This window comes from Phoenix dactylifera, chromosome 4 (assembly GCF_051530095.1).
Source record: "Phoenix dactylifera cultivar Ajwa chromosome 4, Ajwa_hap1_PhDact_Kaust_v1.1, whole genome shotgun sequence".
In the NCBI taxonomy this organism is placed as follows: Eukaryota; Viridiplantae; Streptophyta; class Magnoliopsida; order Arecales; family Arecaceae; genus Phoenix; species Phoenix dactylifera.
Window position 1 is genome coordinate 2,761,778 of NC_143193.1, and position 23,206 is coordinate 2,784,983.

General features: G+C 37.1%; 1 protein-coding gene across 1 annotated transcript; it reads left to right on the forward strand.

The window, feature by feature from the left end:
• Positions 1 to 4,356: 4,356 nt before the first annotated feature.
• On the forward strand, positions 4,357 to 22,263 carry LOC103719812 (neuroblastoma-amplified sequence protein). The gene is made up of 11 exons (XM_008809221.5): positions 4,357 to 4,692; positions 4,780 to 4,828; positions 5,169 to 5,342; positions 9,415 to 9,619; positions 9,758 to 9,978; positions 10,190 to 11,183; positions 13,577 to 14,825; positions 15,348 to 15,707; positions 16,842 to 18,096; positions 18,537 to 18,802; positions 19,526 to 22,263. Exons 1-11 carry the CDS (start codon positions 4,597 to 4,599, stop codon positions 22,121 to 22,123), a joined length of 7,467 nt encoding a protein of 2,488 aa, XP_008807443.4. The 5' UTR covers positions 4,357 to 4,596; the 3' UTR covers positions 22,124 to 22,263.
• The last annotated feature ends 943 nt before the right edge of the window (positions 22,264 to 23,206 follow it).

The window sequence follows — 23,206 nt, forward strand, 5'->3', positions numbered from 1 at the left end:
ACTGCTGAAGCCTGTCCAACTATTGTACTACCATCCAAATAGTAAAGAGTTCCACACAGTTTTTCTTTCAATGAAGTCAATACTCCTTTATTGATAGTTATTGATCCTTTACCCCATCTACCCTCGAAACCTGCACTATCGAAAGCATATACTGAAAGAAGGTTTCTCTTTAATTGAGGAACATATCTGACATAGTCCAAAGTCACCATAGTGTTTGCATTAGATTTAATTTGAATTGTACCAACACCTTCCACTTAGCAAATGCCATCATCTCTAAGAAGAACAGTGCCCCCCCTCACATGATCTAAAAGAAGAGAACCATTCCATATGGGGTGTCATGTGGAAGATGCTCCAGAGTCCACAATCCAAGTATCACGATGACTAATACTGCAAGCAGCTGTAAATACTATATCATTTTCATTACTATTGTGACCTACTATTGCAACTGCAACTGTTGCCGAATCTGAGACGGTTCCTTTATCCTTTTGTTTCCTCTCTTTCTTAGACTGTAGAAGTCTACATTCTGATTTTCAGTGGCCTGGCTTCTTGCAATAGTGACAAACACCTGATCTTTTGGACCTAGATTTTGATCTGATTTTGGATTTGCTTCTATCTTGTCCACCTTTCTTCTGTTCATCTCTACCTCTAACTATAAGTCCTTGAGCTGGAGTCTGAACCTGATGCTGTAGCTGTACTTTCAATCTAAGCTCATTGGATAACAAAGTAGTTTCTACCTCTTCAAGACTTATTGTCTCTTTTCCATAGAGCATAGTAGTAGTAATATGCTCAAAGGACTTAGGTAGTGAGTAGATCAGGATCAAAGCCTTGTCTTCTTCATCTACTTCAACTCCAATATTTGTTAAATCAAGCAGGAGCTTATTATACCCATTCAAGTGATCTTTGAGTGAAGTCCCTTCTGCCATACGAAATGTGTGCAACTTTCTCCTCAAATACAGTCTATTAGTAAGGAAATTTGTCATATTAGACTCTCTAATTTTTTTCCATACTCCCTTAGCTGTATCAAGATCCACAGCATTGCGTAGAACTTTATCACTCAAGCCCGAAAACAGAGTCCCTAGTGCTCTCTCATTAATCTCTTCTTTGACAGCCTCATTATCTCCTGAGATTGCATCCATACCCTTGAGGGCCTTTGCTACATCCTCTTTAACCCACAAGTATTTCATCCTTACCTTCCATAGTGAGAAGTCTCCTGTGCCATCAAATATAGCCACTTCATGCCTTATAGTAGTGGAATGAGAAACAGAAGCCGAATCGTTAGCCCTAGATGAATTTTGTTGCCCGTCAGTAGCCATAGCTCTGATACCAATTGTTGGGATCACTGGGCACAAGAATGAATCTTTCTGGCTTACCAATTAATAGTTATTCTCATTCAAGCATTTCACCAAATACATCACAGGCATAAACGGATAAGCACAAAGAGACAAGATTTACGTGGTTCGGCAGCAAGTGCCTATGTTAATCGTCCCAATAGGATACAAACAAAGCTACATAAAGGTCCAAAATATGGGTTGCCGAATGAACCAACCCTTCTGCAGCCACAATGGTAGATCAAAAATGTAGTATGCAAAACAACCTTTCTACGGCTCCAATGGTAGATCAAGAAAATATCAAAAGATCTTTCCTTCCCTTCTTTCTTATACTGTGAGCCCTTGTTCTTGCTGTTCACAGTATAAGAAAGAAGGGAAGGTAAGATCTTAGAATAGAAGCCTATTGTTGCCGGGAGACCAAGAGCGCACGAGAGAACGGAAGAGGATGGAGTGTGGCAATCGGGATCCACCTCTCATGAAAAACCCTTGACAAAATAAGGGAACCAGCTGCCTTATATAATGAGATGTCAATCTTGCAAAAAAGTCCCTCTCAAAACTGTGATTTGGAGCAAAGTCCAAAATAATCAACACATGAAAACCATATAGGCAATAAATTAGCTTGGGCCTTGCCATCATACTTTTCAGAACTTTCGTGATATTTGCAATTCAGCCAAAATGATAGCCACTCAATAAATCAGGACCATTTTTTCCCAAGGCAATATATGCTAATTGCTCATAGATGGGTTTTTAAGACAATATTGGTTAGAAGACTTCTAATTGCACAATTAGCTAAAATTTAATTGATTCAACATGCGATTAATATGTGTGGAGATAGACTATTTCTAGAAAGTTATTTTCATTTTTTCTTAAAAAAAAGTAAAAAAACCTACTTTCAATATTTTCAAAAATAAGAAACTTATATTTTACCACCACCGCCAACACCGTCTCTGCCACAACCACTACCACCTTAGCCACCACTACTACCACCTTTGCCGCCGCCAGCATTGCTACCTTTCTAGCCGCCACAATATCGCTACTATCATCGCTAAGTCTATCACATTTTTGGTGCCTCTACCACCACCACCAAACTAGGATAGTAATATAACAAGATGACATATATTTCTATTAGAGAAATTTCAAATGCAATTGGCAATGTTAAAATCTAATCTAAAATTGGTTATGGCTCTTCAACTGATCCTTGTGATTGAATCTCATAATAAAATATGACTTATAAAACTTATAATATTAGTATAATTGGCATGACTAAATCAACTAAACCTATCATAACTATTATAACTTTACATATTTCAATAACTCACAATAATGTATTATCAAGTAGATTGCCAAAGGTCTTTGCATATATGTGCTCTAGGTCAGGCATGCCACCCATACTCAGCTTAAGCTGCTTACTTGATTATTGTTTAGTCTCAGACTAATTTTATCTTTGAGACTATCATTCTTAAAAGAGCTAAACTTGCATTTATTAACAACTTAACTCAGCCTAACTTGGCTCTAACTATTTTTGTAAGTTGAAAGTTGACCTGAATTCTCTTATCTATAGGCAACAATCCTCTAGCATTAATGTGGCTGCCCCAAAGATTATGTTTGTAGAAAATATTTTGCAAGCTAGCAATAATTTACATATCTCAACATTAGCCTGTTTGAAAATAATTTACTCCATTTCATTTTTTAATATTTTGTCTTATTATTATGATTTGTTTAAGTTTTCCAATTACGATAACAACATGATCTAGATTTAAAAAATATATAAAATCAAAACACCTTTTCTATTATCTTCTATCATAACTGTTACAATGACAATTTCCCCAAAAATTTTAGTTAAGTTATTATTTATAACTATTACACATATAATCTTGTGAATTTTGATGCTTCATTGACTCTTTTCTTGTTGAAGAACCAAAAAACTAATGTAACATCTCTTTATCATTAATTAACATCGTGTTAAGTTATGATTTTCTAAGTAACTTATTCATGATTAAACTCAACAAAGCCGTTTTCTTTTATTGGCCATTACTGTTAGTGGCCATCTTGTAGGAAAGGACGACATGAAAAGTGCTAGATTTTATAAAGTTAAATATTATAAATTGCTGGATTAAAGCTTTTGAGAAATATAATAGAATATCTATTTTTTTTCTAAGACCGAAATCTCTATGTGAAAAGATGATCTTTATAGACTCTCCACCGATGGAAGTGAAATACGAAAGTTACAAGTTATTTTTCAATCAACAAAATGAGAAAAAAGAAAAAACCAAACAAAGAACGATCCTTGTTATGTCACTTGGTGGCTTTATTTACTACATCAATTTCTATTGGTATCTCACCTTTTGTTATAACACATATTTAACTTGCATTAGTTTTGGCCCATTATAATTTATTCGCTACCATGGCCATATTTAATTCAACTCAAATTAGCTTTTCTCTATTATTTGAGTTATTTGTATCAATTTTGACTTAACTTTAAACTAAATTGTCCTATGAATTCATAAATTTTTATATCATCAACATGCAAAACCTCAACCAACTATGTCCAGCTCCACGATAAGCGCTCGATACATAAACATCTGATAATTCGACCTTATATTTATTGATGTTTAATGGACAATATCTAATTGATGCAATAATACATTAACGCGTGAACCACAAAAATCATGAAGCCGACAGAGAACCTTCTCACTCATCACAATATATACTAGTTACTCATAACCGGAACTTTTTTGAGACAATATTTGTTACAAGAACTAGATCATACAACTAGTTAAAATTTAATTTGTTAATGAATATGCATAAAGAGATTATTTTTCGAGCAAGAGCTTATGATCAGTGATCTTGTGTTTATTTTTAATAATAGAACAGAATGGAATAGATGTCTCAAAAAAAAAAAAATTTCTGATCCGAATCATTTTTTTAATAAAAAAAAACCAAATTTGCCAAATATGAATGTGTAGGGTATGATTTTGCCACCCGAATCTCCAAGCTCCAAATTCGAGAACCAGCACCGACCGGAACCGCCTCGGCCCGTTTGGGCACAAAATCGGCCGTGTCAACCTCCTCCCCTCTATCGCTCTCCACCCCGACCCCGCCGTCCGCCGCCTCCCCTCATCTCCCCTCGTCACTGCCGGCATCTACCGCCGCCCACCGCCCACCGCCGTCCACCTTTGCTCCACCTCCGCTTCTCCCTCCCCGGCACCGCTTCTCCCTCCCCGACACCGCTTCTCTGCGTCTTCGATCCGAAAGGTGATGGTCCGAGATGGAGCAAGAAAGAGGGGATACGGTGGACGAGGTGCTCTACGAGATCCGTCACCACGCAAGGCGGGCTCTATCCTCAGATCCATCTTTGCAACAGGTCCCCTCTCTCCGACCTTCTGTTCGAATCCAATCTCTTCTTTCTTCGCTTCTTTTAACTGATCCTCCTTTTTCTTTTGGAATTCAGATGGGCAAAGGATTTAAAGCAGGTTTATTGTCCTATCTTTCAGTTCAAGGTACGATCTTTCATATCCATCAATCTGGTTGAAACTAGATTCCTCAAAATTATGATAGATTTGTCTAAAATTTGGAATTTTTGCTCCCCTGCTTAGTTTTTTGTTATTTTCTTGCCTTTACTTTTTAATGTCTGTGAGTTCTAGATTAAATACTGTATCAACTTATATGATTGAGCAACAATGATTTGTGTATTCACTTAGCTAGGTCTATCTTGTTGGGTTGTGTTTTAGTTGGAACAAGCGTTTATGTTTGTTAATCATTAGTTTCTGGACTTCACAACTGTTGTTTCTAATGTTGTGGATGGAGTTTAAATCTAGTGTTTTCATTTGTAATGTGAAGGTGTAAACCGACTTAAAGAGAAGTGGAATGAGTATAGGCGGCCGAGGACATTCAAAAAGAGGATTTCGCTTTTTGTCTCTCCAGATGGCGAGCATGTTGCTGTAGCTGCTGACAATCAAATCTTTATCCTGCAAAAGGATGATGACCACATGGAGCCGTGTGGCATCTTTACCAGTAAGTTTATCCAGATTGATTTCTTGCACAGATATTGCAAGGATGTTGATGTGAATTCCATTGACAAATCTCATGTCCTATGATTTTTCTTTCTTTTTTTTCCCTTTTTATTTGGGAGGGGGTTGCTATTTTAGGGCCTTCTTAGAGTTTTGGAAATTGATGCATCATTGTGATATAAGTTCTGTTCTAGAAGGGAGTCATTGCTGCATTATTTAGATGGTACATGTGTAAAACATTTTGGAACTAAAAAAAGTGTAAAACATTTCTTCAGTCACTTGCAAAATGGACTTAATTCAGAAATTGTTCAAATTTTCAAGTATTTCCTTCTTTTCATTGAAAGATAGAAATCAAATGGTATATGAGAAAACTAAATTAAGAAGGCAAACTCCTTCATTCGGTTATTGTGAATTTGGACAGAAAATAACTCTTTAAGATGTTCTGGTTTAGCAACTTTTACTGGCTATGTTGTACCTCTCTGTCTTTTATAGTTTATACTCCATTGTACATACCTCTTTCGCAACTATCCGAGCTGCAACTACTTCCAGCACTTTGTGCTTCATCATAGAGAAACCTTCTATCTCATTTGTGGACCTGTCCTTTACAATGCATGAAAAGCCAAGAGAAAAAAAAAATCTATCAATGTTTCCTTAGCATCACATCATTGCTTTTCTTGAGAAGACCCCATTAAATGCAGAATCTGATCTATAATACAACTAGAAACAGCCTCCAACATACTTTTTTTTTTTTCTGATTTAGAGGAATCTTGCCAGAACTAGTACCTGTATAAATGCTGATATGTTAGTTTTCAACATAGGCAAAGTGAGGACTATGAATCCATATACATAAATTCTTTAGTGGATGATCTTGGTATATCTCAATAAGTGCTATTCTTTGAATATCCTTGATACATCATTTGATCTCTATTGCGTGCAGCTTAGTAAGGCCCTTCAGCCATATCGAGATTCATTATGTATCTTTGAATTGTCCTTCACCATTGTGAAGACCCACAAAGGATGACTTTTTTGGCCAAGCTTTGGCTGATTTAGAGCCTGACCTTTTTTTTCGGTTCAGGGTAAAATACTTCAAAGGGTGAAGGAAAAATATGTATATAATATTTCCCTTCACAGCTTCAGATTTGAGTTAACATCAGAAACACTAGTGGTTAATAGAACCAACTTCCTGTTGGATGCCCAAAAGTATCTGCTTAGTGACCAGTTTCAAGGAAATTTTCCCTTAGATATGAAAGTTCCTCATTCTCCAATCTCTTTTACAATCCTTTTTTCCTATATATTTCAGCACCTTGTTAAATGTAATGATCTGGTGCTAGCTTATGAGTTCATGAATGTGATATTGAAAGTGTAGAAGGAAATCTATTGGTCCAAAGTGCCCATAGAAATCTAAAAGGAGCAGTCATGGAATAGGTAACTGGATGTTGTTGTTGCACCCAAAAATGATGCATTGCAATACATATATTTTATGTCGACATATAATGTTTTTTTTTTTTTGAAAATTACAAAGTACATGGTGATACAAGGCATGAGCTCTTATCAAATCCAAGTAAAAGTCGACCTTGACTTTCTACACCCAAAAAAGAGCATACCTGCAGAAAAAAAATCACAACAAATTTGGGAATAAGACAAAGCGAAATGCATCAAAATGGATTTCCAACATAGTTAGAATTACCTGAATTGGAGTGTGCTTGATGAAGGAAAGGCCATTCTATAGAGCTGATTTCGTGCAAAAGATACTCCCCAAAGTAAAACATCTTAGAAACATTGATTTTTGGGTTCAAACATTGTATATTTGGCATCTTCCTGGCTGGTAAGTTTGCATTGCGAATGAATCCTAAGCATTCCTAAGTTGTTTAAACAAGGTGAACTTATTTTACCACCAACATGGCCTTTTTTCAAATATTCTGGATACAGGAAAAGAAAGAAAGTAGTATGATCTCCTCTTATATGTACCTTAATTTGACATAAACTAGTAGTCAAGAAAAGAATTTCTCCTTTTTTGCTACTATACTACGAAACCATTTAAATGCACAATAGGGAGAGACAAGAATATCCCAGCCAGTCTGCTAAGTATTGCCCATGAAGGGAAGCAGTGCTGGTGAAGGAATCCGTAGAGAACAATAATGTAGGAAGAATCAAGGAGGAGGGAAGTAATGGAGGCAACATGGAGGAAGAAAGGAAGAGAGCTGAAATGAGATGGGTGAATATTCCTCTAAGGGGCCACCGGGTGAGAGGGACTTCTTCACTTAAAACATGGGAAAGAAACAAATAAAAAATATTGAAATTTTTCTTATCCATTGAATCACTGGTTCTCCATGATAATCTGAATCTGTAAAACTACATTTAAATAACTTTTTTTAGGAATACAGTCCTTTACAGTTAGGATTCCTATGGAGCATTCATTTCCCATCAAATACCATGGAAACCAGATGTATCCAAACAGACTCTAATTTTACATGTTACTCTAGGCAGATTGAATTTAATGTACCTCTCTAGCTCCTGCATTCTTGAAAGAAGGAATCAACCTGAGAAACATATGTGGTCGATCTTCTATTGTGGAGATCTATATACAAGTTGCCTTAAACTCATATAAATCGAGGTTAGAGAATTTACAATATGAATTTATATGGAACTAATGGGGCACACCTGAAGCTTCACCTTCTTTAAGTATCTCATGCCCACTATTCCTTTTCACTACGGAATCGATTCTCAGATGCTTAATAGGTCTTTAGATTATTTGGAACTGGTCTATGGCATTTTTTTTTTTTAATTTACACTATTATTTATGTGCTTTCTTGGTTTATATATCTTTGCCTTGAGCTACTTGGCTTTTTTTTATCAGTGTATTTTTGTGATTGTCAAATCAAGGAGACCCATTCCTTTGGAGCAAGGCTCTCCAAGCCGGTACCAAGGCTCGTATCAGCTAGCATTTGGTTTGGTATGGTACCGTTGTGCACTGCATCGAGCCGCAATGTACCAGACATGAAAGATCGAGAGAAGAGAAGAAGAGAGGGAGAAACTCTAAGGAGAGAGAAGGGAGAGAGGCATTGACATCGGCGTTGATCGAGGGCGATGGTGTTGATCAAGGGCCTGAGAATTGTTTTAGATCGAGGGAGGGGGTGTTGACATTGACATTAGCATCAATCAAAGGAGAGACCTTCTGAATCGTTGATTTAGGAAGAGGGTGTTGGCTCGATCGACGTAGATTGTTGGAAGAGAGATTGCCAGGGGAGAGGGAGATTAGGGAGAGAGAGAATCGAGAAAGAGAGGGAGATCTAAAGAGAAGCTTCAAGAGAGAGACAGCTAGTTATATATATTAGAGAGAGAGAGATACAGAGAGAGCTAGTCTTGGCTAGTGGATTTTCACTCAGATCTGATTAGATTTATATTAGACAATGGAGGTCCTACAATTGATAATCCTAGCAGTTGGATTCGATCTACTACCTCTAAATTGTTTACACACCAAAATTATGTGATTTGGAGACCTCTAGCATATGCATGAAGTAATCAAAAATTGGACAGTCTAAAAAATATTAAATTATATTTGTTTTTTGATCACTTGATGCAGGCCGGAAATTTTCAATTTCATGATTTTTGGTGTGCAAGCAGTTTAGAGATAGTAGATCACACCCAATAGCTCGGATCATCGATGTGGGATCCTTATTGTCCTATGTAAAACTGATCGGATCTGAGTGGAGATCTACTCGAGTGTGGCCAAGTCTATATATATGATACATACAAATTGGATCAAATTACATGGTCAAACCATGCTGGTTATCAATTGGCCCGGTTCAGCATGGTTTGACGATCCTTGCTCTGGAGCACATACACTTTAGTACATAAACTTGTTTTCTTTAGAGACAAATTTTTGAATTATTTTATACTCCATAAGTATGATTTAGTTATTTGAAATATGTTTAATGTTTTCGAGTTCACCGCTTTATTATGGTGAAAAATTGTAAATATAATGCACAAATCATACTATGTGAAAAACCATATATAACTTGCAAATTAGCTTCTTTTTGAAGGTTTCTGTGTCTTATTTTCCGTTTTGGAATCAGGTAACGACAGACTCACTGTTTTTACAAATGGCGCTTGGTTGGAACCTCATGGTATTCTTGGTGTCATTGATGACATGAGTACCCTTTACTTCATCAAAGTGAATGGAGAGGAAATGACAAGGAGAACTAGGAACCAATTGAAGTTGTCTGCACCTATCACTGACCTTGCAGTGCAGGATGAGCTCAACTCAAAAAAATCTTTCTTGTAAGTCATATATAATCACCGATGAGACGTTGGGTAGAAATTTAGTTGAGCATCAGGAAACCATGCCACATGTTGCTCTCCTAGCAAAATTTTATTCATTTCATAGTGTATGATGAAGAAATTTAAGTCCTTTTACAGGTGTGGTTTCTGCATTATTACAGCAGATGGTTTGATTCACCATGTTGAGGTCACTCAAGAGCCTAGTGCATGCACTTATCCAATTTCTTCTTCAAGCAGTTGCATAATGCAGAGGGGTCAGTTCCCTCATAACGTGTCATGCCTGGACTTTCATCCATTCCTTTCTTTGGCAGTTCTAGTTGCTGATTCTAGTGTCTCAGAAAACTCTAAAGACTGTCCTGGTATGATCATGACATCTTAATTTTAGATATGTATTTAGTTACTTTCATCAAACTCGTCATCTGAATATCTCAAATTTGTATGGGAATCAATTATTAAACTAGCATTGAGCATTTTGGTTGAGAAGTAATGCCAATGCATCTGTATGCATTTTCATGTGTTTTATATGCATACACACTCTTATGTTAATTTCTAACTTCATATTTTCACCAGGGACCTATAGTCTATATGTGTTGCGTATCACCAAAAACTCAGAGCTAGAGATAATGTTCTGTAGTCCTCAACTTGAAGGATTATTTTCTTGTCCTAAAAGTCATACAAGCCTCTTAACATCTCCAAAAGTTGCAATCTCACCACAGGGCAAGTATGTGACTACTCTTGATTTGAATGGATGCTTAAATGTTTTCAAGCTAGACAGTGAAGTGTATTCTCTTTCCCTTCTTCCTATTGCTGAAAGGGAGCACCAACACATTTCAGATTATTTGGCATCTGGGAAGAAGAAATACTTTAATGATATCATTGATGTCAGTTGGTGGGCTGATCATATACTTACTTTTGCAAAGAAAAGTGGCAGTCTCATCATGTATGATATTATCAGAGGTATGGAAGTTATGGAGAATGATCAAATTTCTGTGTCAATCATAGAAAGAGTCGAGCATCGCCAAGGGTTTGTTTTCATTTTGGAGGGTACAACATCTGGAGATTCTATGTCTGGGCATATAGGAAAAAGTTCCCAGCATATTGAGCATGACACCTATGAAAACAACGACCAGCCAGATACTGATGGATTTTGCTGGAGTTTGATGTCATTATCTGAGAGATCTGTCTTAGAAATGTACAATATTCTGATCAGCAATCAAGAATATCAGGCTGCCTTGGACTTCGCCTCTCGTCATGATCTGGACACAGATGAAGTCTTCAAAGCACAATGGATGCATTCTGATCAAGGCATTCATGAAATAAACATGTTCTTATCTAAAATTAAAGATCAGACATTTACACTATCAGAATGTGTAGACAGAGTAGGACCTACTGAGGATGCTGTGAAGGCTTTACTTTCTTATGGGATTCATGTTACTGACCAGTATGTATTTTCGGATTCCGATGACAGCCAGTGCAGCTTGATATGGGATATGAGGATGTTTCGGCTTCAGCTATTGCAATATAGAGACAGGTTGGAAACATTTGTGGGGATAAACATGGGAAGGTGCGTATTTGTTTTTCCTATGACCGCCATAAGATGCGTAACAATGACAGATGAATGCTAAGATACGTTTTTGGTTCATGGAAAACATATAAAAAATATTGATAAACGATAGGGTCGCTAGCTACTTATGAAAAAAAATGAAATCTTTGATTTAATTTGTTTAGTTTTATTTACATAATAAATTTTTGTTAAGATATTCAAAGAATCTAAAACTTCCAAGAAGATAATATGATCTAGGATCAATTAATTTTTCTGGGAATATATTATGAATGTATTTCACTTCTCTATCTTCAGGAAAATGTTTATTTATTTAAAGAGAGAATGAGTTAAAAAGTTAATGCCTTAAATAAACCAAATGCATGTGCTGCAGATGAAGGTGTGAGGCACCTGTCTAGGCTTCAATCTAGGTGCTTGGGCAGCTGCCCTGCCTGGAAGCCTGGAAAGACTAGGTGCCTAGGCAGTTGGGTTGTCCAAGCATCTAGGTGGGATCTCTAGGAGCTACCTTTTACAACCTTAATGAGTTATACACTCGTATAATCTATTTGTGTCATAACATTGGTGCTCTGTTGTTGACTAAAATTATATTCTCGATAAGCTCTTTAAAATTTAAATTCCTATGCTCTTTAGCTATTGTCATCTTCATATACTATCTTCTGTTGGACAACTACTTTTTTCTTCGAGGGCATTTGATTAATTTTTATCCTTCTAGCTTTTAACTTTGAATGTGATCATTTAGGCTAATCAACTCTTATGAAATTTACAAGTGCAAATCATCTCATTAACTGTCTACGAGTATGCGGCAACGCGACACCAACCAACTGTAGCTTGAAAAAATCAGCTGAAGTTCTGATGCTAAGGGGTGATGGAGCAAAGTTGATGTGCCGGTTAGGGATTGGGGTCCAAATAAGGTTCGCCGTCTTGGTACTGGATCCTGTATCGGTGCTATACTAGCACAGTATCGATACGGTACGATACGAAAATTTTTGGCGTACCGAGTGTTAGTACGCCACTTGTACCGGATACCGGTTCGGTACACCACCCATACTGGATACCGATATCGAACTGGTACGATAGGATACTCAGTACGCCATCCGTACTGAATACCGGTATCGAACCGGTACAATATGGTACGCCCCGTACCGTCCGGTTTGGACCGGTACGGCATATCTTGGGTCCAAAAATATTAAACTAAGATGGTATATGAAAAGTAAAAGATATAATTAAGACTTAAAAATAATAGAAATTATGTAAAAGTTTTAAACATCTGCTGCCTTATATTAAGACAATCTAGTATTTTATTTAATAACATGATAAAATAAAAGGACTATATCTATTTTTGAAATGCATCAATCCATATAAATTTAAAACAAATTTTATGAGTATCTGCATTGAACTGTCTATCAATGGTAACGAACAAATATTTCATGTTATTTGGTAAAACCCACATCTTATTGGTTTTGTTTGAAAGCACATGTTCAAATCAAGGTGGACTATTTTCATCTATCTGCAAGCTGAAGCATGCAGGTGCCTCTTTTGATGTTCCGTTTCAGCTTAGTAGGCCAGAAAACAAGAATTTTCATATTTTATTTTTATTTAGGAGCTAAATAGGTTTTTTTGATGAAAAGACTGTTAATATTTGTTCAGATGCTTTTAAGTACTCAATTCATATGCATAGCAAGGTTGGATTTCCAATAATTATTCGCAAATATCCTACCACTTATATGCGGTCTCTTGAAGACTGCATTTTCTGTTGTATTATTCTATTAAATTTAAAACCCTAAAAATGTTTCGGTGCCTTTGCCTAGTTTCTGGCTTTCATCTTGTCATATTCCTCAAGATACTGACCCCACAAAACTTGCCTCTTGTTGATGGTAGGAGAATTATGTTGGTGAGTGACGGTTAATCTTTCACTATGCCCTTCAGTCCTTCATAAACTTTTGCTCGTGGAAAAAAAAATTGGGTCCAAAAGACAAATGAGTTCTTCATACTATATTTAATGGCCAATGTAAATTTTAGTTGTACTCTCTGATATGGCATTCAAGATTCGCTGTCCAGGTACTGGACCTTGTACTGGTATCATCCTATTACAATATCGGTACATAGTATGGTACGAGATGGCTAGACGTACCGAGTGTTGGTACGGTATGAGATTGTGTACCGGATTCGATACCAATATGGTATGGTATGTTTGATATGGTATAGTATAGTACATTCAATGCAATATGGTATATCTGGTATGGTATGGTACCCGATCGGTACGGCAAATCTTGATGGCACTAATATCTCGCTTAGTTCCTTCATGTGAAATCAAGCTCTCAGAAGTCCATTAGCATGTATGAATTAGGCTTGCTGCATTTTATTCTCTTAATCAACTGCTGTTTTTTTCGTTCCAGGTTTTCATCACAGGAATATTGCAAGTTCCGTTCTGTGCCTCTCACTGAAGTTGCTCTAGCTCTTGCTGAAAGTGGCAAAATTGGGGCCCTTAACCTGCTCTTCAAGCGTCATCCTTATTCAATCTTTCCTAGAAATTTGGACATCCTGTCATCTATCCCAGAGACGGTACCTGTTCAATCTTATGGTCAGCTCCTACCAGGGAGGTCTCCTCCTAGCATCATTGTTCTACGAGATGGTGATTGGGTTGAATGTGAAAAGATGGTATCCTTTATAAATAAATTACCAAATGGTTCTGAGAAAAGTGATCAATTTTTGACTGAAATCATATTGAAGCATTCCAAAGGCCTTGTTTGGCCATCAGTTGCTGAACTTTCTGACTGGTACAAGAATAGAGCAAGGGAAATTGATAACTTAAGTGGGCAGCTGGACAATTGCCTTTCTTTGGTGGAGTTTGCATGTCGCAAGGGTATTGTGGAGCTGCAGCAGTATCTTGAAGACATCTCATACTTACATCATCTCATCTATTCTGATGGATCAGATCAAGATTTTATTATGAGTCTTGTCACCTGGGAACAATTGCCAGACTATGAGAAATTTAAAATGATGCTCAAGGGAGTTAAAGAGGACATGGTAATGCAAATACTGCAGGAAAGAGCTATTCCATTTATGCAAAACCGAGATTTTGCTGAATGCTTAGGTTCTCAAATTCAGGTAAAAGAAGACCAATACTTTGCACATTGTGCATATGAAGAATCATTCCTGGTCAGATGGTTGAAGGAGATCGCTGCAGAGAATCGGTTAGATATATGTTTGGCAGTAATTGAAAATGGATGTGGGGACTCACCAGTTGATGGCCTTTTTAGAGATGAAAGAGAAACAATAGAAACTGCACTGCAATGCATATATTTGTGCACTCTTACGGATCAGTGGAATATGATGACATCAATTTTGTCAAAGCTTCCGCGGAATAAATTAAGAGAGAATTCATCTGAAGCTGGCACAGATTTTACTCCAAGGCATGGTATGGGGAGTTTTGGAACTCCCAAGTTTTCTAACACGACCAATCAACTTGGAAAATCACAACTGCTGTCAAAATCAGCAAGCTTGCACAAAGGAGTATCTGTTTCAGAAAATTCTGGAGGATGCGCTAACCAATTAGATTCTGATCTAATCAATGATAACTTGGAAAAGAGAATAAAAGTTGCAGAAGGCCATGTAGAAGTGGGGAGGCTGTTGGCATATTATCAGGTTTTAATCTTTCTAGTTTCATCTTAGACAATATTTTCAGTACCTTTTATTGGAATGTTTATCTGCACTTGAGAGTATTTCTTTGCTTTCCATGTTGTCACTCCATTGTCCACACGAAGCATAATTTTTCCTTTTGGCTATTTCTTGTAAACTTAATCTGGTTGAATTTCTGTTTTGAGATCACCAACGAACAAATAAAATCCAACATATTACAAACTAACAATTTATACAAAACATAGAAAAAAATATAAAGTTATATTCTATTCTAATTCAAATTACAAGCTAACAAATAAAGACAAATTCCATCTCCATAAAGTTAAATATTTTATCAAAAAGTCAGTAGAGACCCGATATAAATGGGTTTCCCGAAATTGGAACCAAAGCTGACCTCACCCTATCTAAAACCAGAACCAAAGCAGCTCAACAAATTGGTTCAGTTCGGTTTTTGGTTGACCCAAATACATGTGCCTCTAGTTATTTAGATTCTAGATTGAGGTTCTCATGCCATTTGTTTATCTGCAGGTCCCAAAACCAATGAGTTTCTTTTTGAGTGCTCAATCAGATGAAAAGAATGTGAAACAACTTCTTCGACTTATTCTGTCAAAGTTTGGCCGTCGGCAGCCCATTAGAGCAGATAATGATTGGGCTAACATGTGGCGAGATATGCAATGTTTTCAGGAGAAGGCATTTCCTTTCCTTGATTTAGAGTATATGCTAACTGAATTTATTAGAGGGCTTTTAAAAGCTGGTAAATTCTCCCTTGCAAGGAACTATCTTAGAGGGACAGGTTCAATTGCTTTGACTACGGAAAAGGCTGAAAATCTTGTTATTCAAGCAGCAAGGGAATATTTCTTCTCAGCTTCAAGTCTGTCCTGTAATGAAGTAAGTAGTGGTCAGAAAAGTTGTATTCTATGCATATGCTTGTTATCCAATAGTTTTCTGTGCACTTGATAACTATACACTATTGCAATCTATTCTTGGAAGCTGATATTGACCAAAAAACCTTAAGAAAATATCAACGTATTCTAAATAATATTGTGAATACAGTCCATGTTAATAAGTCATCTTTGGTCTTTCTTGTTTACTTGAGCCTAGAACCAAGAGATCTGCAGAATTCCCCTTTTTAATAAGAACTTGCATTTTTTTATTTTTTATTTTTTAGGGTGTTGGCGGGTTTGAGTTATATAAACATATATTTCAGTTGATATTGTGAACATTAGTATGGACCATGGATTAGTCATTCACTTTGCAATCATATGTTACCCACTAAGTTTGGCTACATCTTATTAAAGTTATCTTGTTAATTGAGCTACAGGATCTATGTTTGGTTCATTCCCTCTCTACTAGGTGCCCCAAATGGTGATTATATGTTAAGTTGATGTTTTGAATCTATACTATCAAAATCCGTAGGGTGAAATGGATGGCAGGTTTCTCCTTTGACAGTCACTGTAGGAGTAGCCCAGTGGTGGGTTCACCTCTCACTTGTGGGAAGAGTTTCATGTTCAAATTATGGTATGGTGCATATAGCTCAAACCTGGGCGAGTTCAGAACATATGGGTGTCATTTGGCTGGTAAGGCAACGGATGCAGGATCTGTATGATGGTTTAATTCATTTGGTTGGCACAATTCTACAAGATTTCATTGTCATTTGGAAGTATTTCATCATGATTTGATGTGGTTAAAATGCAGTCTAGTATCAGTTAGTATGGCCAATTATGTATTATATGTCCAACGTGATTTACAGGCTCTTGTAGCAGATTCACTGCACCCTGAAATCTTCCTTTTAATGCATCTCAAGGATCACTGAGTTGATTTATTACTTCCCAATAATCTCTCTCCATTTGGGTGCGCTAAATATCAAATAATAGAACGGCGGTTACCAAAACAGTAAATGATCAAATGGCTTATTTTCCAGCAATTTACTATCAATTGCTATAGCAATAATTTTAGGAAAAGAAATAAACTTTTTGTGTCTTCAGCACTCCATATAGAATGAATCTTGCTGTAATTTTGCAGATCTGGAAGGCTAAGGAATGTTTAAGTCTCTTTGCAAATAGCAGAAGTGTTAAAGCAGAGGCTGATATTATTGATGCTCTCACCATCAGACTTCCAAATCTTGGAGTGACTCTTCTTCCTGTGCAGTTTAGACAGATACGAAATCCTATGGAAATCATTAACATGGTGATTTCAAGTCAAACTGGAGCGTATCTCAATGTAGAGGAACTTATTGAAATTGCTAAATTGCTTGGATTGAGCTCTCAGGATGATATAGCAGCTGTAGAGGAATCTGTTGCAAGAGAAGCAGCAATTGCTGGTGATCTGCAACTGGCTTTTGATCTTTGTCTGGTTTTGGCAAAAAAAGGGCATGGACCGATTTGGGACCTCTGTGCTGCAATTGCAAGGGGTCCGCATCTTGACAACATGGATACAAATTCTCGAAAGCAACTTTTGGGTTTTGCTTTGAGCCACTGCGATGAGGAATCAATTGGGGAGTTACTGAATGCTTGGAAGGAGGTTGATATGCGTCTTCAACTTGAGCAGCTTATCACTTCGACAGGGACAAATCCTCCAAACTTCTCTATTCAAGGCCCTTCAATTGTATCACTTCCTGTCCATAGTGTTCAAGATATATTTGACATAAGAGACAGCTCAGAATCTGTGCAACTTGATCCTTGTAACAAAAGAGGGAATGATGATGTTAACTTTAATAGTATAAAGCAAATACTTTCCAACGTTGGCAAGGACTTACCAAGTGAAGGTGGGATTAAATGGGATTCTCTTTTGAGGGAAAATAAGCGAGTCTTATCATTTGCTGCATTAGAGCTTCCTTGGCTTCTGGAGTTATGTGGTAAAGAAGAATATTGTAAAAAAACAATTCCTGGCACAAAAACTTCTTTTAGAAAGCATAACATTTCCATACAAATGCAAGTTTTGGTCAGTATCCTCTATTGGTTGGCCAGCAATGGTATTGTGCCAAGTGATGATCTGATTGCATCTCTTGCAAAGTCCATCATGGAACCTCCTGTCACTGAAGCAGATGATGTTCTTGGGTGCTCATTTTTGTTAAATCTCGTGGATGCTTTCCATGGAGTGGAAATAATAGAGGAACAACTGAAAAGAAGAGAAGCATATCAAGAAATTTACAGCATCATGAATATGGGGATGGCATATAGTTCACTGAACAACTCTCAGAAAGAATGCTCAAGTCCTAATCAGAGAAGGAAGATGTTGCTGAACAAATTCCATGAAAAGCATGCATCATTTAGTTCAGGTAGTTTACTTACAATTACTAGAGATCCTTGCTATCGAGACCTGTGCTGAAAAGAATTGCATAAACTTAATGTAAACAATTTATTTAAAACATTGAGTGCATTGTGATTGGGCAGGGAGATATCTGAGCTGCCATCGGCAAACAATCAAAAGAGGCAGTGAATGGCGACACTGATAAAAAAGTTTTTTATAATTTAACACAACAATTTTTGCATGGAACCCATAAATGTCTGTAATTTTTAGCAAAATGCTTGCTAAACAGAGAAATTTGACCTTTCAATTCAATATAGAGACTCTCATGCATATCCAATAATGGAAGACAAAACAGAGCACACCATTAACAAAACCTGATGTTTCTTCTTTGTCTTGAAAGTGTCTGTGCTTTAAAATTCATAATTCATTAATTTAAGTTTTTTCTCTCCCTTTGTTATGTCTAATCAGATGAAATAGACCAGATTGATAAAGTGCAATCCACATTCTGGAGAGAGTGGAAAACAAAGTTAGAAGAGCAGAAACAGCTTGCTGATCAAGCAAGGGCACTGGAGCAAATCATTCCTGAAATAGAAACTGCCCGCTTTTTATCAGGGGACGCCGATTACATCAAGAATGTTGTTTTTTCCTTCATTGATTCAGTAAAGATGGAGAAGAAACATATTCTTAAAGAAGCAGTTAAGTTGGCTGATACCTATGGCTTGAATCGTACCGAGGTCTCTCTCTCTCTCTGTCTCTCTGCCCCCCCCCCCCCCCTCTCTCTCTCTCACTCACACATGCATGCAGGCATAACATGCGCTTATGCTCATGCGTGCGTGCATGCATACACACTTGCCTTGCCACTTCCCCCTTCCTCGATCTCTCTACTAGATCTTGACATGTGCAATGCATGTGATTGGTTGTGAGTGACTTCTAATTTTTAATTTTTTGAGATATATATTTTCTTTTTTTCTAATGCAGTTTTCTTCTTTAATTGGAAGCGGGAGTCTGAGTTTTTCGAAAGAAATAAGAGACTGTGAAAAAAAAAAGTAAAGTAGAAGTAGACCATTGTGATCTCAACCACATAGTCTAGATATTTTTTGAGATTTTTTTTTCCTGAGATCTATCTTTCTTTCCTTTCTATATGGCTGTTCTTTTTGGGAAACCTTAGCAGAATCCTGAAGTTAAGGTACTTTACCTTTTTTATTATTTCTTGGGATACCCAGACTGTCTGTTTTTTGTTTATTTGAACTAGATGGAAAGCTTCTGCTTCTCAACTCCTGTTTCTTAATAACCACTCAATGATGCGATATTTCACATGATGGTGTGCTGAATGAGTGACGGTTGTTCTGGATATATAGTAGTAGATGTGCATATGCCCACCAACCTGCCTGATGTATACAATGTTCTGTTATTTGACCTATCAGATGAGCATGCTCCTTATTGTTGCTCTTTTGTAGGTGCTACTACGATTCTTTGGCTGTGCTCTAGTATCTGAACATTGGGGAAATGATGATATTCTTGCTGAAGTTTCAGAATTTAGAGAGGACATAGCCAAATGTGCTACAGGAGTCATTGATATGATCTTCTTCATTGTCTACCCAGAAATTGATGGGCATAACAAGCAACGGCTTTCCTACATCTATAATATACTCTCAGCCTGCTTCTTGCGTTTGAGGAGAACTGAAGATCCGGCATTGGTGACATACTTGGAACAAGGACATATGCACATCCTCGAGCCATTTCAATTTTATAAAGTTCTTGAACAAGAATGCCAGAGAATATCTTTCATCAATGGACTGAACTTCAAAAATATTGCTGGACTGGATGATTTAAATTTTGAGCATTTCAATGAAGAAGTCTGCAATAACATCCATGAATCTACTGTGGAATCTCTAGCAGATACAGTGCGGTCCCTTGTTAGTCTATATGATGATTCACAAGCCAAGGGTCTCATATCATGGGAGGGTGTTTACAAGCATCATGTTCTAGGCCAATTGGCATTTTTAGAAGGCCGAAACGAAGCAAGGTCAAATAGCATAAATGCTGATGAGTTGCAAGCCCTTATAGAAGTGAATGAGCTGAATTATGACAGCTGCAAGAAATATGTCAGAGCTCTGTCAAAAGCAAATATATCATACATTATCGGGACATACTGCACACTATGTTTTCCTTGTAATTTTTCTAGGAGCCTGCCAGATGAACCTGCATGGAAGGATTGTCTGATTGTGCTTTTAACTTTTTGGATCAGAATGGTTGAAGATATTCCAGATAAATTGACTGCTGAAGACTTTCCAGAAAAGCCTCTCCGTTGTGATCCGAAGAATCTGTTGAGATGTCTGAAAGTTTTTAAAATATTGGTGATGGAAAATGAGGTATCTGCCGATCAAGGATGGAGTACTGTCTCCAACTATGTTAAATTTGGCCTTGTGGGTGGTTTGACTTCAGACATCTTACCTTTTTGCAAAGCCATGGTTTTTTCGGGGTGTGCTTTTAGATCAATTGCTGAAGCATATTCTAAAGCAGAACCACATCCAGCAGTCTCAAGTTTGGACAGCAAAGGTCAGGATCTTCTCGATCTCTACATCAATTTGATGGATACAGTTTTATCAGATTTAAGGAGTTCCAATGAGCGCCAAAACTTGCATCATCTGCTGTCCTCTCTGAGCAAGTTGGCAGGTAACCACAACGAAGATCTTATGATGATCAGATCTAAAGTGTGGGGAAAACTAAGTGCATTTTCAGATAACATGCAGCTGGAAAGTAACAGACGGGTGTATGCTTTGCAGTTGATGCAATCAATCACAGGAAGAAATCTCAAAAGCCTTCCAGCTGAACTTGTTTCAGAGGTCGAGCCATGGGAAGAATGGGATGAGTCTGGCTGCATGAAGACTGATGTGGCTGCAGAGGGAGTTGATGTGTCTAACAGTATTACAAGTACCTTAGTTGCCCTTAAATCATCGCAGCTGGCTGCAGCAATTTCCCCAGATATTAAGATCACTCCAGAGGATCTAATGACCATTGATGCAGCAGTGTCTTGTTTCTTAGGCTTATCGAAGAGTGTCGATTCTGCAGAAAATCTACATGTTTTGCAAGCTGTTTTAGAGGAATGGGAAGAGCTATTTTCTGCGAGAGTAGAGAAGGAAATGAGCACTGAATCACCTAAGGAATCCACCAACTGGAGCAGTGATGATTGGGATGAGGGCTGGGAAAATCTTCCAGAAGAGTTGGTCAATATGGATGGAAAACAAAATGGTTGTATCATCGTTCGTCCCCTTCACACTTGTTGGATGGTGATCATTAGAAGGTTCATTGAACTTTCCAAACCCAGTGTCGTGTTGGAATTGCTGGCACAATCATCATCGGTGACTGATAGTACATTGCTAAATGAAGATGAGGCCCGAAGCATGTTTCAGCTTGTGGTTGGTGTTGACTGCTTCATGGCTCTGAAAATGCTTCTGCTGCTCCCTTATGAGGACCTTCGTTCTCAATGCTTACGATCTGTGGAGACTAAACTTAGAGAAGGAAGCATTTCCAGTGCATCAAATGCAAATGATTATGAGCTTCTAGCACTTCTATTATCATCCGGAGCCCTACATCAGATTGCCGCCGATCCATCCTATTCCAAAGTGCTATCTCACATCTGCTTTTCGATGGGCCATCTTGCTCGGATTTGCCAGGAAGATATGCTTAAATTTAGCAAGGGTGATGGAAGCAGGCCACACCAGAATAGCTCATTGCTATTTGCAAGGGTTCTGTTGCCATGTTTCATATCCGACCTCGTCGCCGCTGGACAACCTGTGCTGGCTGGATTTATCATTTCCCAGTGGATGCACACCCATGCATCCCTCGGCCTTATTGATGTCGTCGAGGCGAGTCTAAGAAGGTATTTGGAAGGACAGTTCCTCCAAGCACAGGCACGAGGTGGTGGTGAGGTTGGTTTCGAAGAGTTGGATTCATGCGGGTCCTTCGTGTATGCAGTTTCCAGTCTAAGAGTTAAGTTGGTAAACCTGCTGCAGTCTGCTTTGTTGGCTCTTCCAGATAACAATGCAAAATAAGATCAAATTTTTGCTATTGTACATGCGAATGTATTTGATGTAATATCAATAGTTCTATGATGATAGATTAGGAATATATGCACAATATCCAAGTCCATAGAAATATTCAATGATTTGAAAAGGATTTTTTCCCACACTACCATGATGGCTGCGGATTCCAAAAGTTTTCTAGCACTTGAATCTATATCTACCATGCGCGAAGCACGATCTCTATGTATGACACCATGAGTCGGCAACCAGGTCAGGTCCAAACTAAGTTCATAAACTCCTACAATAAGGCCTTGACGAGTGCTGCTCGCGACTCTAAGAAGGTAGAGTTTTTGGAAGTAGAGCTTTCTAAAATAGAGCTTTTAAAAAGTTGTTTGTTGTTTGGTAATTATATTTACAAGTGCTTTTAACATGTGTTTGGTAAATAAACTGATAAAATATTTTTGGTATGGCAAAATGACCATAAAGGACATTATATTAGTATTATACAACATAGCATAATAAAATATAATATTTATTAATATATAAATATATGATGTAAAATAATATTACTATAATGTAAAATAATATTATTATAATATAGTAATATAATATTGTATGCTATAGCATAATAATTTAATATAATATTAAATTATTTAACATAACATATCAATGTATTATGATTTAATGTAATATAATATTATATTTATAGTATAATACAATAAAAAAGATATAAAATATTATAATTATTAGTGTAAATTATTTTTTCATAATATAACAAATTTTCTAGCTATGTGTTAAAATTGGTTAAATAATTTTTAAAGAGACATTTTGTGTAATTGTTATATTTTATTATGGGTATTTTGGTAAAAAAACAACTTTCCGATCGGGCCTAAAAGTGTTTTTGGGGAAAGCTTCAAAATGGAGCTTCTCTCAAAAAGCTGTTTTTAGCTTTCTACGAAAAGTAAAACAACTTTCCGAGAAAGCTAAAATATCTTTTCGAAATTTTTACCAAACACCCATATTTCATCTAAAAGTATTTTTGGAGGGCTAGAAAGTGAACGGAGCCTAAATCATACTGTATGTAAATTTTAGACCAACCATTGTGGTACTATA